The sequence below is a fragment of the Hylobates moloch genome, unplaced genomic scaffold, assembly GCF_009828535.3.
Source record: "Hylobates moloch isolate HMO894 unplaced genomic scaffold, HMol_V3 SCAFFOLD_1, whole genome shotgun sequence".
In the NCBI taxonomy this organism is placed as follows: domain Eukaryota; kingdom Metazoa; phylum Chordata; class Mammalia; order Primates; family Hylobatidae; genus Hylobates; species Hylobates moloch.
The window spans coordinates 178,882,144-178,900,985 of NW_026652276.1; the positions used below are offsets into that span (position 1 = coordinate 178,882,144).

The 18,842-nt window shown below is 35.3% G+C and overlaps 1 protein-coding gene across 4 annotated transcripts in view; it reads left to right on the plus strand.

Annotated features, from left to right (window-relative positions):
• Positions 1–18,842, plus strand: part of HGF (hepatocyte growth factor) — a 71,665-nt gene that overhangs the window by 27,607 nt on the left and 25,216 nt on the right. For 2 of the 4 annotated variants that reach the window (XM_032761218.2, XM_032761219.2), the window contains 2 exons: positions 13,321–13,495; positions 17,069–17,196. In XM_032761218.2, coding sequence (XP_032617109.1) covers positions 13,321–13,495; positions 17,069–17,196 — 303 coding nt within the window. Of the gene's footprint in view, positions 1–169; positions 429–13,320; positions 13,496–17,068; positions 17,197–18,842 lie in introns of those variants that run through there. The other 2 variants (XM_032761215.2, XM_032761217.2) reach the window with 1 other exon arrangement.

Here is an 18,842-nt window from a genome sequence, read left to right on the forward strand (position 1 = left end):
ATGGCAAGAGCCTGAACCTTCTAATATTATCAAGAAAATTTAAAAAACCACAGAGAGAGAAAAAGATCGGAAATGTGTGCAGCATCACAAAGTCATTAGGGGAGTAAAAGCTAGGACCTTAGATCCTTACCTTCCAATCCTGTATCCTTTACCTACCTTTCCTCCCCAGAGACATAACATGAGCTCTCAACTGATGGTGAACCTCTTCTGGTGAGTGACAGAGGCTGCAAGGAAGAATAATGAGTCTAATAGAAGTTTATCACAGATGTCTCTAATCTCTATAGCTGATCCCTACCTCTCTGGCTGTCTTTGTACCCAGCCTGCATTCTGTTTCGATCTGTCTTTTAGCAGTCCATACAATCATTTTTCTACGTGCTGGCCCTTACCCAGCTTTTCTGAATTTACAATAAAAACTATTTTTTAACCTGTTTTATATTGTTCCTTTCAATCTGTGAACTTGGTCCTCTCCTCTATGGTTAAGTCACACATTTTCACTGTTCTCTTAAACAATATTACATAATGTTTTGATTTCTTTGAATACAGGTCTTATTTTTTTCAACTGGATCCTAAAATTCTTTAAAATCAATAGAATTGCATAAATTTAGTAAGGTATAATAATGTTATAAATCGGCCTGATAATATAAAGTTATGTATATATGGACAGATATGTAAAGCTAAATAACCTACATAAGATCAGGCACCAGCACCTAGAGTAAAATATACAATTAAGAGGGCATGGATTGATTTTCATATATTTCACTATAGCAGAATGATGGGGAAGTTCCTCTGAACAAACCTAACTGAATATTATCCACACTATGGTACTGCCAAGGTAAATCTCTCTCAATCTAGACCTGCTAATAAAACGAAATGTTTTGGACAACTCTTAATATTTTGGACAACAATAAATAACTGAAGAATCTGGAAGCCTTTCAGAGTAAAACACTGTGTTCCAAGGAAATTGAATCATCTGTTTTGTCCTTTAAAATAAAAGATGACTCCTGTGATAGTGTTTCTCTGCATAGACTGGGTTGGTTCCACTCACTGACTTTTTAAATTGTATTAGTCTTTCCATTGTTCTACACCAGTTAGGTATAATAAACCAATTGTTTCCCTTCTGATTTTGTGTGTGTGTATGTATGTGTGGTTTCGGTATTTTTTTTTTTTTTTTGAGATGGAGTTTCACTCTTGTTGTCCAAGCTGGAGTGCAATGGCACAATCTCAGCTCGCCAAAACTTCCACCTCCTGGGTTCAAGTGATTCTCCTGCCTCAGCCTCCTGAGAAGCTGGGATTACAGGCATGCACCACCAAGCCCAGCTAATTTTGTATTTTTAGTAGAGACAGGGTATCTCCATGTTGGTCAGGCTGGTCTCGAACTCCCGACCTTGGGTGATCCGCCTGCCTCAGCCTCCCAAAGTGCTGGGATTACAGGCATGAGCCACCATGCCTGGCCGGTTTACATACTCTTATAAATTTTCTCTGGAATAAAACCTATACACACACACACACACGGACACACACACACACACATACACACTCACCTGCACATTCACCCTTCAACTGGCATGCACACACCAAGAAATCCAAATGTTGCCCTCCTCTTCAGTTCCAAACCAATCTTTAGGGTATTTTTAAAAAGAGATTGAGAGAGGCAAGAAATAGAATGACTATGACACTTGCTAGCTATTAAGTAGGTTTCTTTTTTCTCTTCTGTCAAAAAGGAGCTGGCTAGTTATGCAAGTAACATGCTATATAATTCCAATGTCTTTGTTAAGCAGAGGATAGTGTTTATAGGGTGTTAATTCTAAAAACCTGACACCAGAATTTGTGAGCCAAAACTATATCACTCAAATTTAAAAAGTCTTCTGAGCTTTGGGAATATTTTGGAAATATCTTATTAAAGGATAGCTTTTAGTTTAAAAAATACATATATGAAAGAGATATAAATATGACTATAAAGAGACAATACTTCTATTAAAGTGGATGAAATAAAGTTGACATTCTGGAAACCGTAAGAGATAATGTTTTATGAATATTCTTTCAAATGTTTTGGTTCACATATATAGTAAAGCCTATAAGGCAAAACCAAAAATTTGGTGGTGGATTCAATTGTGCATTTATTTTCTATTGTGGCATAACAAATTACCAAAACCTTAGAGGCTAACAACAACACACATTTATTATCTCATATTTTCTGTAGGTCAGGAGTCCAGCCATAACTCAAGCAGGCTCCTTGTTAGGGTCTCAAAAGGTCCTGATCAAGGTGCCTACCACACCTCAGATCTCATCTAAAACTCCGTGTTGCATTTAAAGTTCACTAGTTTCGACAGAATTCAGTTTCTTGTGGTTTTAAGGCTGCAGTATAATTCTTCTAGAGACTGCCTAACTTTCTCTGACACATAACCCTCTCTACAATATGGCAGTTTACTCCCGCCAACAGGATAGCATCTCTCCTGCTTTGAGCTTTTGACCTCCAGACTCTCTTTTAAAGAGCTAACCTAATTAGGTCAGTCCTGCCTAGGTTAATTTCCCTTTTAATTCACTTATAGTCAACTGATTAGGGACTTCAATTACATATGCAAAATCTCTTCATCTTTCTTGTATAATATAACCTAATCATAAGAGTAGTTCTCATTGTATTCAAAAGTTTCATCCATACCGAAGAGGAGAAGATTATGCAGTGTGTACACAAGTGGGTGGGGATCTGGAGGACCACACATGTATTTACTTGTACTGGTTGTAACAGATAATTAATTATTATTTTTTATTCATATCATTAACTGGGCCAGTTTTCTGGTTTTCTCTTAGTCCAGTCCAGCTGAAGTCATTCTGGGTTTTCAATGTTTCCAAAACAAAGAATAAAGATAATGATTATGTCACTTACTCTCTAGAAAGTTGGAGGGGAGTTTCTAAACTCGTGTTTTATCATATACTAACTGTATTAGAAAATCATAATTACCATCATTTATTTAACACCTACAAAGAGGTGCTTTCCATTGTAGAGTTAACAATCCTTATTTCATTCTTAGCAAATGGTTGCAATTAGGCCAGTGAGGAAGGGGGTAAAGACATGGATGGCTGGAGCAGTATGGTAATTCAAGACAAGGTACATGATTGATATGGGTAGGGTATGGGGTAAAAACAGAAAACTGAAAGAAGTTGAGAAAAATTAAGTTGATATGAGGCAGATCAAGTAAGATCCAAGAGTACCCCATTCAGTTGCCATGAGAAACACTGAAAAATTAAGCAAAGGGAGGGATCTTACCTCATTTGTGATCTAGAATAGTGATCTCTAAACTGGTGTCCATGAGACCCAGGAAAACACAAAGACTCTCTTAAGGACCCTTGGGCATAGATTGCTTAAGGGGCTCAAGTTCCATCTCTTCTTCTCTTGGGCGAATTCTTTCCCAAAGGTCCCTTCTTGAGATGCATGTGTTTCTCGGAAGCCAGGCATGTCAACACCCCTGCCCTCCCACACTGCCGCTCTTTCCTACTTTACCTGAATTTTACTGTAGCTCATTGCTCTGGGTTTAAAAACCCTGGTGACACTAAACAAAAAGATCTTTGAAAATACATTAAACATATATTCATGCTGTTTATAATTTATGGAGTACTGATAATTGTATCTCTATACACTATATATGTGTATACATACGTGCATGTGTCCACTGTATGTGTGTATTTTTCTCTTAAAACCTTGGGTCACAAGACATTTTAAAATGTAATTTCAATGAATAAAAAGCTTTCAGAGAAGTACGATGAGGTGAGGAATAAAAGACTATTCAATACAAAATACAACACAGGCCAGTAAGAAATAAAGAGTGTGATTAAGGCAGTAAGCAGTGAGAAAAACAAGGTGGGGAAGGATGTGAACAATATCAAAAGGGGGAATGTACAGTATATAATGACAAATTGGTTATACTAGGAAATGGGATAGGGAGAGAGAAAAGTCTAAAATATTTTAAAGTTATTGGGTAGATGACATATATATAAGAGAGGCATTAATTTGAGGAGAAAGATCACAGGTTTAGTTCTGCTTACATTGAGATGCAGGTGCTTGGCATCCTTGTTCATAGCATATCTAAGTTCATTCTTCTACAGAAAGCCAAGGAAAGTCACAAGTAAACAGGGATAGCAAAAGCCTTTGGCATCGGCAATTCCACCTAGCATGTTGAGAACACAAAGAGGGTTGTTTGCCCCTTTCTCCATAGCATTCATTGAATAAATATTTTCTGAGCAGCTATTATATGTCAAACAAACACTTTCCTAGTAGCTGGGGATACAGAAGTGAATAAAACAGACCAAGGCCTATAACAAGATAGAAAATTCAGAACTTTAACACAAACCAGTAAAGCAAAAGATGACACTGCCTTAATGTGAGGATATTCACACCTGCCAGCCAACGTTTGAATACTGCTCTCCTTTTATTTGTTCCTTTTATTTGTTCAAAAGCTGAACTACCAATTTGTTCTAGTCACTTTGCTTCCAAGCTTCTATGTTACAATCAATGTATCACTCAAAGTAAAGAATGAATGTTGCTCATTGTCTGACAAATGTGTGCCAGGGTGCTCTGGGATGGGCCTTTTCAGACTTCCTTCACACTGTATTTCTCAGGAGGGCATATATACCTAAATGTCATCAGCCCACAAATATTCTGTGTATATAATTTTAACAGCGTTTTGGGCATATGGAATTTTAAGACATCACAAATATATAATAAGATTGGAAGTCCTGCACAGTGCTTGAATGAAGTACTGATTTTCTTATGTTTTTCCCTGATTATAACTTCATATTCTGAGTAACAGTTGGTTCTATATATTAGTTTCCTGCTTTTCAGAGACAAATAATAATGTTTGTTAAATTTATTGTATTTTCTTTAAGTTTTAAATTCAGGCATAAATGTACAGGTTTGTCATATGGGTAAACCTGTGTCATGGGGTTTTGTTGTAAAGATTATTTTGTCACCCAGGCATTAAACTTAGTACCCATTAGTTATTTTTCCTGACCCTCTCCCTTGTCCTATCCACCACCCTCTGGTGGCCCCAGTGTCTATTGTTCCCCTCTATGTGTCCATGTGTTCTCATCATTTAGCTGCCGCTTTAAGTAAGAACATGCAGTATTAGTATTTTTATGAAGTAAACTCCAACAGGTCCCTGGCAATTTAAAAGCTCTCCTGTGATTGATACCCCTTAGAAATCACATTGAGTATTTAGATCAGTTCACAAACTTCTTGGACTGAAGATACCTTTATACTCTTCGACATTATTGGGAAGCCCAAATTATCTATGTGGATTATACGAATCCATGTTTTTCTATATTAGAAATTAAAACAGAAAATTCAAAACATTTATTAATTCATTTAAAATAGCAATAAGGCCATTGGCTATTAATAAATATATTTTAATGAAAAGTAGTAAAACCAGTGGCATCATCAACTTTTTACAAATTTGGCATTTAAAAAATTTTTCTTTAATGGCACCTTAAATGAAAACATCTGGGTGTCTTGTATTTGTTTTTGCCATCAGTCTTTCAGGATATCACATATCACGTGCCATCTGAAAGTTTCATGGTGTAAAGAACAAATGATGTCTTAACATTACTGTGAAAATAGTTTTGATCTCCTGGACCCCTGAAAGGATCTCAGGAACCTGAGGTGTCTCAGGACGCTCTAAGAACAACTTTTTGCTATATATCAGAACATGCAAGACTGACACGGTCCCCTTAAGAGTACGCTACTTAGTATTTACCTGTGGGCTACTCCAATTTCCCTCAGCCCCTTGGCACCAGAAACTCGCCTCTTCTCTTATTGATTATCTTTAACCCTGATTTTCTTCATGAATCCTGTGAAGTGGGGATGGGAGGGTCTGTTTCACCTTTTAAGCTCTCTTTTGCATGATTGGTACTATTATTTACCCAGCTTAAAATCCAAAAGCCTGGCATAATCCTAGATATAGCCTTCTCCTTCACTCTTCACATTTGATTTATCACCAAGTCCTGTCAATTTTATCTTCTATATACCTTTCACATAAGACCATTTCACTCCATCATTGTCTCCTTTGTCCAAGAGAGTATCATTTTTTAACATGAATGCCTTCAGAGTGAAATATCTATATCCACTATTTTTCCCTGCAAAAGAGAATGTTTTCAAAAATATGATTATATCATTCCTCATCTATAGAACACCACACACACACACACACACACACACACACCCCTTTACACATAAATTAAAAACCCTTCAGTGATTTCCTTTGATCTTAGGACAATGACAAAACATAACCATCTGTTACCCCCTACCTATATTTCTAACCTTATATGTGACTTCATATACCTCCACATTTCTCTCCAGACTCTCATGCTGTCTGTTCCAGCCACAATGATTTTCTTCCTTTGCCTCATATTTTCCATGTTCTCATTATAGTCTCTTCACCCCAGCCATGCCTTCTGCCTTCAAAAAATTTTACTTTCTTCCTTACCTGGTTGGCAGCTACTCATTCACATTTCAACTAAGTTATGATTTCCTCACATCAGCTCCTTCATTTGAGCTCCCTTACTGTGTCATCTCCATACATTCTTATGATAAAGTTTAATTTATAAATTAGGCACAATAAGAGATTAACAACAACAATAAAATAGAATAATGATAACAATATGCTAGCATCACTATTTTTGTGCCTTGGGGCCATTGTTAAGTAAAATAAAGGATACTTGAGTATCAGCACTGCAAAACTATGACCGTTGACCTGATCACCTAGAAGGCTACTAAGTGACTAAATGGGCAGGTTGCATATACAATGCTGGACAAAGGAATGGGTCACATTTGAGGCAAAATAGAATGGAGTATACAGTTTGAAACATATGAATTGTTTACTTCTGGAATTTTTTATTTAATATTTTTGGATGACAGTTGACCACAGGTAACTGAAATGGCAGAATGCAAAACTGCAATTAAGGAGGAACTACTATACTTAAGTGCCCAGAAACACTTTAGAAGTGAGACCTGGGTAGATCTTTGATAACTAAGGTTTCTATTCGAGGTACTGCTCTGGAGTGAATTGTGTCTCCCACCAAATCCGTATGTTGAAGCCCCAACTCCCATTGTGACTATATTTAGATATAGGTATCGTAAGTGGTAATTAATGTTAAATGAGGTCATGAGAGTGGGCCTTAATCTGGTAGGATCGCTGGCCTTATAACAAGAGGAAGAAAGAGAGAATTCTGTTTTTCTACCATGTAAGGACATAGCAAGAAAGTGGCCATTTGCAAGTGAGGAAGAGAGCCCTCACCAAGGACCCAACTGGCTAGCACCTTGGTCTTGAACTTCCTAGCCTCCAGAAATGTGAGAAGATAAGTTATTTTTGTTTAAATCAGCAAATCTGCAGTCTTGTTATGGCAGCATGAGCAGACTAATATAGGTATGTTGCCATTGGAAACAAATACACAAAAAAATCCTTTCCCTTAGTAACCAATGAACGTGGACATCACTTTAAAAGAACATAGTCATCTTTTAAGACTCGGTGTGTTTATATGATGAGAAAATATTTTTTACAAATTGTATACAATTACAAAATAATTTTTACAAATTATTTTCTTTCTTAGACAAAGCTGATTGTTTCTTTGAGTTTTCCTAATTTATCCAAGGCCAGAATAGAGATTCATAGAAATAAAATCTTGTGTCCTGTGTCAGAAAAAAACAATGCTGTCAATACCCTTTTTCAAGGGAAAAATCTTTTACTTGGAGGTCTCTTCCAAATCATCTTCTAAAGATTAAGGCTATAGAATTGAAGACCTTTCATGAAAGTCTTGTCTCCTGAGCATTTTGTACCAGAAAAAGCTTGGATAAAGTCCAGGGAAAAGTTTGAGGTATGAATCCTGGCTTCACATGGAAAGCAAACGTGCAAACAATTTGAGGTTCATATTTTGGAGGTCTTTACTACTTTATCCCATGTCAATTTTAAAACAAAAAGCTCTTTAAATTTATAATGAGCTCGATCCTGGTCTTCATGGCCCACAGAGCACAAGTATTGTTGATGGGAGAATGGCTTTATTACACACTGTTCTCAATCCCGAGGGACCTTCATAAAGTAAATTCTATTTCAGTTGCTCTTCAGTAGCTGGGAAGAAGCAGTGGGTTAGGTTGAACTGCTCCAGGGGATTATCAGGTATTTGTCTACCAGCCTATGAATTGACTTATTCTTAACTATAGGGAAAAGAGAAGCAATAGCTTGTCTCCATTGGGAAATCTGGGTTTTCTTTTGGTGGGGATGTTGAGGGCAGGGTGGGGGTGGTGGAAACTGTAGATGTAAGAATTTACTCATCATTCATATGAAGCTTACAGAGCCCTGGGTGTCACTGTTCGTAATATACTATGCACTCCTTCTCTCCAGCTACCATTCAGAACTCTATCAGGGCCCTGTGGCCTCTCTGCAAGGCTTTGGCTAGCACGTCATAGAAAAAAGTAATTAGATTTTTTTTCTAATTAGTGATCTTGTTCTCTTGGTCTCTGTTGGGAGGCAAGATGGTTGTCCCAAGAATTAGACAACAGTGAATACTCTTTGTCTCAAAAAAAATCTATTCACATCTTAAAATTCACTTCCAAATTTTGTAGCAATCAGATCACAGCACAACCACACCAGCAAAGTGAAATTAATGTTCCAAGAGGCACTCATTGCGTTTGTTCATATTCAAACAGGACAGTGAAAAATTTTGATAGCAAATGTTGTTTTACTTAAAGCATTTCCAACCAGAAAATTTTGTGTCAATCATCAAAGGAAAGCATTCCTTTACTCATAGACCACTGATGATTACATAAATGCTTTTGATTCTGCTTCTGCTTCCAATGGGTAGCCACTACTGATACCCCTGGCAAAATGTTTTCTTTGTAGGAACTCTCAGAAGAGTTCCAGATATTTTCAATGTTAACTGGGTAGACATGATTGCAAAAATATTTGTGTATGTGGGGATGCTGTATTTTAAAATACTTGTTGCTTTGTCTAAACAATCAACTTCAGCTGATATTTTGGAATGTTTCTGTGTTTTCTGACATTTTAGTTTGGCCAATGGAGACTTTTCAAAACCCTCCCTTACTCAGGTCCCATGTTAAGTATTAAGTACAAAGGAATGCCTTTCCCAACATTTAATAGCCCTTTCCAAATCAATTGTCACGAAACATTTGTTTTATTTTTACACGCAGTTTTGATATTTATACAGCAGGGCTGCAGGAGGAGTTTGTTTTACTGCCATCGAGGAATAATTAATTTTGTTTGAATAGTAAGTATGTGAGCAGCAAAGATCAAACATTTATATCACAGTTAAATGGTCTATGGACAAATCATTCATCATGGTCCTCATCAGATATTTATTAAACAGCTTCATGGAGACTCATAATAACTCTTATTTATTGATGAAAACTATTTAGTTACCTTGTCATACTAATATATCTTTATTCGCCTGTATTATTTATTCTATACATTGCCACCAGAATTATGCAGTTTTTTTTTATGGGGTGACTTCTAGCAGTTGAATGTCAAAGGGAATAAATACAATGCACTGATTTCAGAGGATACTTTGGAGTTAAAGAAAAATACTAGCTAAATACTCTAGTTTGTGTTTAAAATAATGACAAATATTTCCAATGAATTAAAACACGAGAAAAATAAAACAATTAAGTTATTAGAGTTATACACATTTTAAAGTTATGGATATTTATTTTTAAAAAGATGAAAAATAATAATGTTATTATTTAGATTCTTTACATCTCAATAAAGCCTAATGAAAAAGTTATATTTATTTGGTAAAATATTATATTTATATGAATTACAGTAATTCTTTGTACTCTATAATTTAAAAAATTCTAAAGGGTTTTATTTTCCATCTCCAAATTAAAATATATTAAATAGTTTAAATTATTTAATCCAAAGCCAGCATTTGGGTTTTTATTTAACGATTTAACATACTTTTTAAAAAATGAATGTTCAATGGCTTTTCAAGTTTATAGTAAATGCTTTAAAATATGCCAATGAAAGTTTAGAAAAAAATCTATTCAATATAATAGTTCAAATGATGAGATTTATGTCATTGCTATTTTTAAAAGTGAAAGATTCTTCAATTAAATCTTGTTGGAAACTTCCTGTTGAAGTAGAGAATTAGCACTAACAATACATGTCTGAACTGACATTGAAGTTTTAGTGGATAAATCAGCAGTGAACTATTTTCCTAAATATTTTTAAGCAGGTAGACTTTTCTTTGACTTGGGGTTTTGGTAATATAGATCTTTCATTTCACAGAGGCTCTTAAAATTTCAAAATTTGCTCTCAAATTAGGAATATGTTTAGCCTTTATCAGTATTTACCTCTTATCATTCCTCTTAATAGTTCCTGATTATCACGTGATTGCTTATAGTTGCTCATTGCACCTGCCAGATATTGATTTTTTAATGAATTGTGATAACCTATGTCTACCTTACTATCTCCATTTTTATAAGGTATATTTCCACTTGTGTCTGAGTTTAAGGCTCTAAGTATTGCTTCAGATTGTAATTATCATGGGTCATTTCTGTAAGAGTATAACTTTAAAACGTTATTTTTGGAAAAATTACTTTGAAAGTCAAATCACCCTTGACTAATAACATGCTCTAGAAATGATAGTTGATATTTAATCTTACATTGACAATGTAGACAGACAATTTTACTCTCTCACCCCTACCCAGGCATATCCTTACAGTAGGAAGTTACCTTCACATAGTAAACAGCCTTTTGAAGCTGCTTCCATATTTAGAAATTTCAACAAATAATGTTCAAATCCTTAATCAGGTCTGAATATTATATTCCTTTTATTTATTGTCTTGATTGGTATCTGGCAAATCATACTTGTGTCCAAGGAGTGGTGTGTTAATTTTTCATGGACTGAGCCTTGAACTAGTTTCTCAGTGAGATGCAATGGATGGGCCCATATCCAGCCAAAGATGGCACTGATTGACACCTGGACTCATCAAGACTGGATCTGTGAGTTATGTGCACAGTGTAAGAGTAGTGCTTGAGAAGAATGGCTCAGTAGTAAACAATCAAAACAAATCACATACAGTTGAGCAGGAAAGTAAAAGAGTTGAGGTACCTGAGGCAGACAATGAAGTCTATGAGATTAGTGGAAGTGTGTTTACACTGGCTGTTCTAACTCTGAACTCCCTTCCATTGTCAGGACTTAGTCCTGACTGAGGTCACAAGTTTGCTGCCCAAGAGCTTGTGCCCAAAAATTTTCTTTTAGCATGTTAAGCTAATGAATTGATAGATGCCCAAGGACATTTATTTTTGTCTCCTTTCCCATCAGTTTTATAACTAGATATGAAATATAGCAGTACAAACTTAACCTTTTACCTGTTTTAGAGTTATCATCTTTTAAAACTTTCCCCACAGATTCAGTCTCCTTATATCATTTAACAGTTAATTCAAATAGTCAGAAATAGAGTAAGTTAATGGCATTTATATCGATGAAATACAGTTCCTTAGGACCTATGAAATCCATCTTATATTGTATTTCACCAAAGACCTTTGAATAGTATTGAAATTATGAAAGACTTGCATAATCAGCATCAGCTTTTTCTATACAAGCCATTTCCCCAAGTCCAATAATTTTTGTTCTTCCTAAAATCAATATATATCATCAATATCAATATAGATGAATTCTCTAGGCTATCAGATCTCAGTTACCACTTTAGGGGTCAATTACTGAACATTTTTCATCTTCATTTGAATTTCTTTTTAAGTTTGGATATTTCTGAGTCATATTTCTATTCTCTGAAGCAGATATACAAAACATTGAAACACTTTTTAAATGGGCTGCAATAAAGTTATTTAAAAGGAATTTACTGAAAATTTGCATAGTACAACTTATTTCAGTAACTAGGGTAGTCATTAAGGTAACGTTTTCCCTTTTTTCACAAAGCTTCATAGAATAACTCTAAACATAGGCTATTGTTTAGTTTGCCTAGGTTAGCTCATAGAATGCAATGAAATAAAGCATTCAACTAACTACATAAGATAGCAATGGTTTGTATGAGAGAAATGTTTAGATGAAATTTAAGAGCTATTAAAAATATGTACACTATTAACTATAGAAAACTTTCATAGGCATCCCTAGTCACTGAAAGCATGTCTAATTCTAGCCTGTCCTTTGTACAGTGGTACATCCAGTTCCAAAATGGATAAATCAATGAAATTTACTCAAATCTTAAACTCTCCTAGAGGCTGTCAACTTGAGTTTCATCCAGAGGCATCTTGAATGGCCATTTAGATTGTAAAGGTAGCTGGGAAGTTTACACTTTTATCAAACCATAAACATTTTCATGTATGTTTTAAGAAGATATATGAATTTTAGTTGCTCTGGAATGTCTTGAGTTACATTTTGATTGACCAAACATTACACATAGAGAGACCAAATTGTAGTAAAAATTTAATTTTATACTTTTTTTACTTAGTGACTGAAGGTTTCATAATCTTCATGAAGTATAGTAAGCATTGAAGTTGGACTAGGAAAAAAAGCAGGAGATAGATCTTCCCAGGAATAACTGATTTTTTTCTTTATTGTCAACAAGATGACTAAAAATATATTTAACATGTCAGCTTAGAATTTATTTATTTATTTAATTTATTTTTTGAGACAGACTTTCGCTCTTCTTGCCCAGGCTGGAGTGCAATGGCACGATCTTGGCTCACTGCAACCTCCGCTTCCCGAGTTCAAGCCATTTTTCTGGCTCAGCCTCCCAAGTAGCTGGGATTACAGGCACCTGCCACCACTCCTGGCTAATTTTTTTTGTATTTTTAGTAGAGACGGGGTTTCACCATGCTGGCCAGGCTGGTCTTAAACTCCTGACCTCAGGTGATCCACCCACCTCAGCTTCCCAAAGTTCTGGGATTACAGGCATAAACCACCATACCTGGCCAGAATATATGTATTATATTGGAGGAAAATTATGGTTAATTTCATTACTACTTTGTATGTACTTATAAGCAAGCTGATTTTAGAAATAATTGTATAGTCATTTCAGAAACACTATATATTCAGCATATATAAGTTATACATGTGGAGGTAAAATGCATTTAAGTAACTTTTCAAGAAAAAACTAATTTAGGATTTGAATGAAAGGAAAATTGGAATGAAGTTAGTAATGATGTTAAGCTAAATTTCTTGTTCCACTCAATTATTATAAAAGCTTATAAGTAGCAGGAAAAAAATCTGCTAATACAAATACCAATAAACTCTAAGAGGCAAATGACATCTTCAAAGATTTTATATAAGTTTTTTTTTGTTGTTTTTTACCAATAGCTGACAATACTATGAATGACACTGATGTTCCTTTGGAAACAACTGAATGCATCCAAGGTCAAGGAGAAGGCTACAGGGGCACTGTCAATACCATTTGGAATGGAATTCCATGTCAGCGTTGGGATTCTCAGTATCCTCACAAGCATGACATGACTCCTGAAAATTTCAAGTGCAAGTGAGTAAAGTAGGCAAATGTTATACATTTCAGTAGGCCCTGGGGAAAATGAGGTAGAGTGGTTACTTTTTACTAATTTTGTGTTAGTGATCAAACTTTAGCGCGCCCAGTGATAATCAGGAGTTAAAAGGCAGATTACACCTCCACTCAGAGATTTTGATTCTCTTAATCTGGGATTTGGTCCTCAAATACGCATTTCATTAAGCACTCTAGGTGGTTCAAATCCAGAGGGTAGATTCACTATGCTTTGGGAAACACATCCCTAGGTGGATTTCTGATCACAGTTTTGCTCTTATGGGTCTGTTTAATAAATCAGTTAATAGTCATGATAGCCAGGCATGTCTCAAAATACTGCCTTCTTAAATTTTCTTATTAGCTTTGGGAGGATTACACATTTTTTCTTTTGAAAGAATGGAAAGAGAAGGCCTACTACTGAAGAGTTATTAGCCTTAAAGATCTGTGAATAAAATAATTTTTCAAAGCTTAAATGAATGTGTTCAGTTGTTTCTGGATTTGCTTTGAAAGTGAGGAAGCAAACCAATTGTGTAGATGACTCAAGCCAAAGAAACTGCCCTTGAGTATCAATTACATAGTTGTTTTGTGCATTCTCTGTGGGTGCTTTTCACACCACTTGACTTTTGCAGACAGGCACAGACACAATGCCATGTGTTTTTAAATTGTCCACCTTGTTATAAGGAACATAAAGTGATTGCTTTTGAAATTAATAACACACATCATTCATAGTGGCTTTTCTGAAATAGCACCTATAAATAACATATATTGGCTTTATGTAATTGGCTTTTAATAAGACAGCCTAACATTTCTGAATGAAGAGCTATGAGCACTAGTTGGCCCATCCACCATAGGAGAGGGGAGATATGTATTGTATGTGTGTGTGCATGCACAAGCTTTAGCTGGTTCCATAATTTATTTGTTTAAATAGTAAATATTAATCTAAGGTTTTTTCCCATTAGTTTACAATAACAAAATTGATAGTTGTCATGCTGGGTTTATTTCCCTCATTTCCATCATAGCAATTCACTCTCTATTCATGACCCATGTGTTTCACACCTGAGAAATACATATCAAAGTAGAAAAAACAAAGAAACAGAGAAAATATTAGTTATAAGGGACAAAGGAGATAGTGTCACTGCCATTCACATTTTTGTTAACTTCTAATGACTCATAATAGCCAATAAGAAATTGTGTATGTGAAGATACCTAGTAAAATTCATCTGTAAGAAAAACAGAATGGTTATAAACATTTAATTCACAGACTTCACAAGTGAAACTTAAGTATCAAAAGTTACCTGTTGTATCTTGGCAGAATTTAAGTCATCCTTTCTTAATTTTGTTATTTGGTTTAAATAACCAAACACAAGTATTAAGAAACAAAGCTTGGGCAGTGTTATAAAACTGATAAAATCTGATTCAACATTTTTCTCAGGACACTGATTTACCATTTACTATTTGTGATCTAGTAGTGAGGGGTGTACTGGTCACGTGTCTCTATTAAACATTAAACATGAAATCTTACTTGCCCCAGTACTGAGACCTTACAAATGGCAATCTTTGGAACACTGAAACTGAACAATACTGCCTGTGATGAATCGACATGAATCATAAAATCATCAATTTACTTTAGTAATTGTAAACCATCCTTTCTTCAAGTGAAAAGTAAGGACCTAGTAAAAATATTTGGGCAAATCTTGACTTTCATTCTTGCTTAATCTAGATTATTGACTGAGGTGCTTCTAATACAGATGTTAAAGTCAGTCCAAACTAAGACTTTGATAGCCCTCGATCTTCACTTAATTAGCTTGTCTAAATGAACAATCCAGAACTTTGGGGGGATGAAACAGGAGGATGGCTTAAGGTCAGGAGTTCAAGACCAGCCTGGGCAACAAAGGGTGACTCCATCTCCACCAAATAATAGAAAATAAAGCCAAAGTGTATGCAAAGTTCATGTAAAATTTAACACACATATTTTATACTGACATAGTTTTTTTTGATGTAAGGATAAATTGCTTGTCTCATCTATTCCAGTTAATAATTTTATAAGAAGGCTAAAGGTTTGAATATGGGTTATTAACACTTAGCTATGCAGTGGCTTTAACCATTGGTGGCTGACATTCTTATATCCTTAAATAATAGTTTGTGTCAGGACTTATACTTTGATTAGATAAGACTAATACTTGTTGACTTTCTAACTCAACACAAGCTTCTTCCTTAAAAATTTCTCAGTTTCGGCTGGGTGTGGTGGCTCATGCCTGTAATTCCAGCACTTTGGGAGGCCAAGGTTGGCAGATCATGAGGTCAGGAGATCGGCATCCTGGCTAACACGGTGAAACCCTGTCTCTGCTAAAAAAAAAAAAAAAAAAAAAAATTAGCCAGGCATGGTGGCGGGCACCTGTAATCCCAGCTACTCGGGAGGCCGAGGCAGGAGAATGGCGTGAACCTGGGAGGCGGAGCTTGCAGTGAGCCGAGATCGCACCACTGCACTCCAGCTTGGGCAACAGAATGAGACTCTTTCAAAAAAAAAAAAAAAATCCTCAGTTTCGAATGGTCCATTTGGATATTAATATAATTGTATAATAGTACTTATAATTGGACCTAAGTGATACAAATACTGTGGTCTCCAAAAGATTGAATATTAATTTAGTTATTAACAAGGAATCTATGAAATAAAAGCACCTACTTGTTTAAAATTAGCATATTTAATACATTTTATTTATCATGAAATCCACATTTTATTTAATGTGAACCTTATTTATATTGATAGAAAACCATTAAAAGTCTTCTACATACAGAGAATATTAGCATAGATTTTTTTTCTTATTAGGAACTCTAAATTTCTAATTAAAATACTGGCAAAATGTAGAAGATACATGTACTACACTGAAAATTTGTTCTATAGTTCGTTTTTCTATAGTATACCTGGGCCTTAATTTTATAGAAATATATAGAAAGATTTTAGGTAGCCTCTCTAAATCAATAAATAATTGCTTTGTAATTAAAATAAATCAATGCATCAAATTAAATAAATCAAAGAAATGCAGAACTCAAATAAAAATAGCTATCATATTTTTTGTGGCACATATTTGAATAGATTGAACTTCCATTTTAAATGAGAGTAGTTAATGACTATTGATAATAACCTTTCTTCCACAAAGAGAGATATATGTTGTTTCTACATAATATGTGGGCCATGAACATGTAATAAATAACAGCCCAGTGTTTTGAAATGGTACCAATTAAGAGTCTCAATCTTGAGACTGAGTGAAAAGAATGCAGTGGTACCGTTTCTCTCTTTTATGAAGCAGTAATGTTTGGGTGAAACTCTAGGCCTGTGGAAGGAAAAAAATATTAACATATGACAGCATTTATTTCAGTAATTTGGGCAGTGTCAGTTATGTATACTGAGTATTAAATTGTTATAGCTATTCTAAGTCCAAAAACTTAGAACTCTATTTATAAACATGCATACGTTCTAGAATTCTAGAAATGTAACAGCGCTGACTTCACCAACGTAAGAACTCCGGCAATTTACATTAACATGCTTATTCTCAATAGGGACCTACGAGAAAATTACTGCCGAAATCCAGATGGGTCTGAATCACCCTGGTGTTTTACCACTGATCCAAACATCCGAGTTGGCTACTGCTCCCAAATTCCAAACTGTGATATGTCACATGGACAAGGTAATAGCTGACATTCTGCAGGGTGGGCATGATTAAATTCAGGGGAAATGCCTAAAGGGAGGACACATTTTACAGCATAAGATCTACTTCTTGCTGCACTGGTTTTGCTGGCTTGCAAACAAAATCACCAAGTTTGAAGCTGGATTTTTCTTATATGTTTATTCACTCAACATTTATTTATTTAGCTGAGTGTATGCTACTGACAGCCACAGTTCTAAGCCTTGGAGATATACAAGTAAACAAAACTAAGCTGACCCCCTGGAGCTAATATCCAACTGATAGAAAATAAGCAAAATAAAAATGAGAATGGGAATATTACAGTAGTTTATCACAAGTAGTAGAGAGAAAAATGTCGCAGAGTTAGAAAAGAGGGGTGCTGCTCTTTTATATTTTAATGTTCAGGGAAGATCTTACTTGCTATGTTAACATATAAGGAGGACCCAAGGGCAGTGAGGGAGCAGCATGTGCCATGCACATATATGTGTAAGAGTATTCTAGATAAAGAAAACTGCAAATGCAAATGGTGTGAGATGAGGGAGTTCTGAGAAAGTTAAATAAATAAGCACATCACTGTAGCTAGTACAAAATAAGTAAGATGAAGAGTAGTAGGAGATGAGATTAGAGAGGCAATTGGGCTAAAATTGCATCAGCCTTTCAGGAATTGTTTGCCCTTTTGCTCTGAAAGAGAAAGGACTCTTAGGACTCTTCTCTGAAAGGAGAAGTTACACAATCTGACTTAAGTTTTAACTGGATCACTCTGGCTGCATTTCGGAAAATAGCTAGAATTCCTGACAAAGGTTAAAACAGGAGAACCAATGAAGTGGTTGTTTCAGTAATTCAGACTACAGATGGGAGTGACTTGACCCTGGTTGTTAGCAGTGTAGCTGCTGGATAATGGTGGGGTTTGAGGGAAATCACCATTGCATTTGGAAACATAGACGCCATTGAAGATAACTGCCTCAGGGAGTGGTAGTAAAATCAGATTGAAATAGATTTTTAAGTCAAAAAATAATAGATGATGGTGAGGTTGCTGAGAAAAGGAAATGCTTATATCCCTTTGGTGGGAATGTAAATTGATTCAGCCACATGGAGATTTCTCAAAAAACTTAAAACACAACTACCATTCAACACAGCAATCCCATTACTGGGTGTATACCCAAAGGAATATACATCATTCTACCATAAAGACACACGCATGCATATGCACGCAAAATAATCTATGCACCCCACCCCGGTGACACACAATTTACATATAACAAACCTACCTATGTACCCATGAATGTAAAATAATTTTTTTAAAAGGTAGATTTTTCGAAGAAATAATTTGTTGAATATTAAGGATAAAGTTGAGTCCTGGGAATTACTGATGTATAGTAAATTGAGAGTTATCCTTTTTAAATGATCATGTTCTATTTCACATAGACTTAATTGTGATGGTCATGATCATGGTTAGCCCTAAATCATCCTTGAAATCCCAAGCCAAATTTAAAGCTCCATCTCATAGACTTACTGCCCTAGGCATACTTCTTCTATCCTTTAACTTTTTCCACAGTGTCATTGTTCACGAGCAACTCTGAAAATAGAGTTGTAGAGGGAAGAAGGGATGAGTCCCTTTTCAGTCAATTTCACTGTTCTTTTAAGGATCA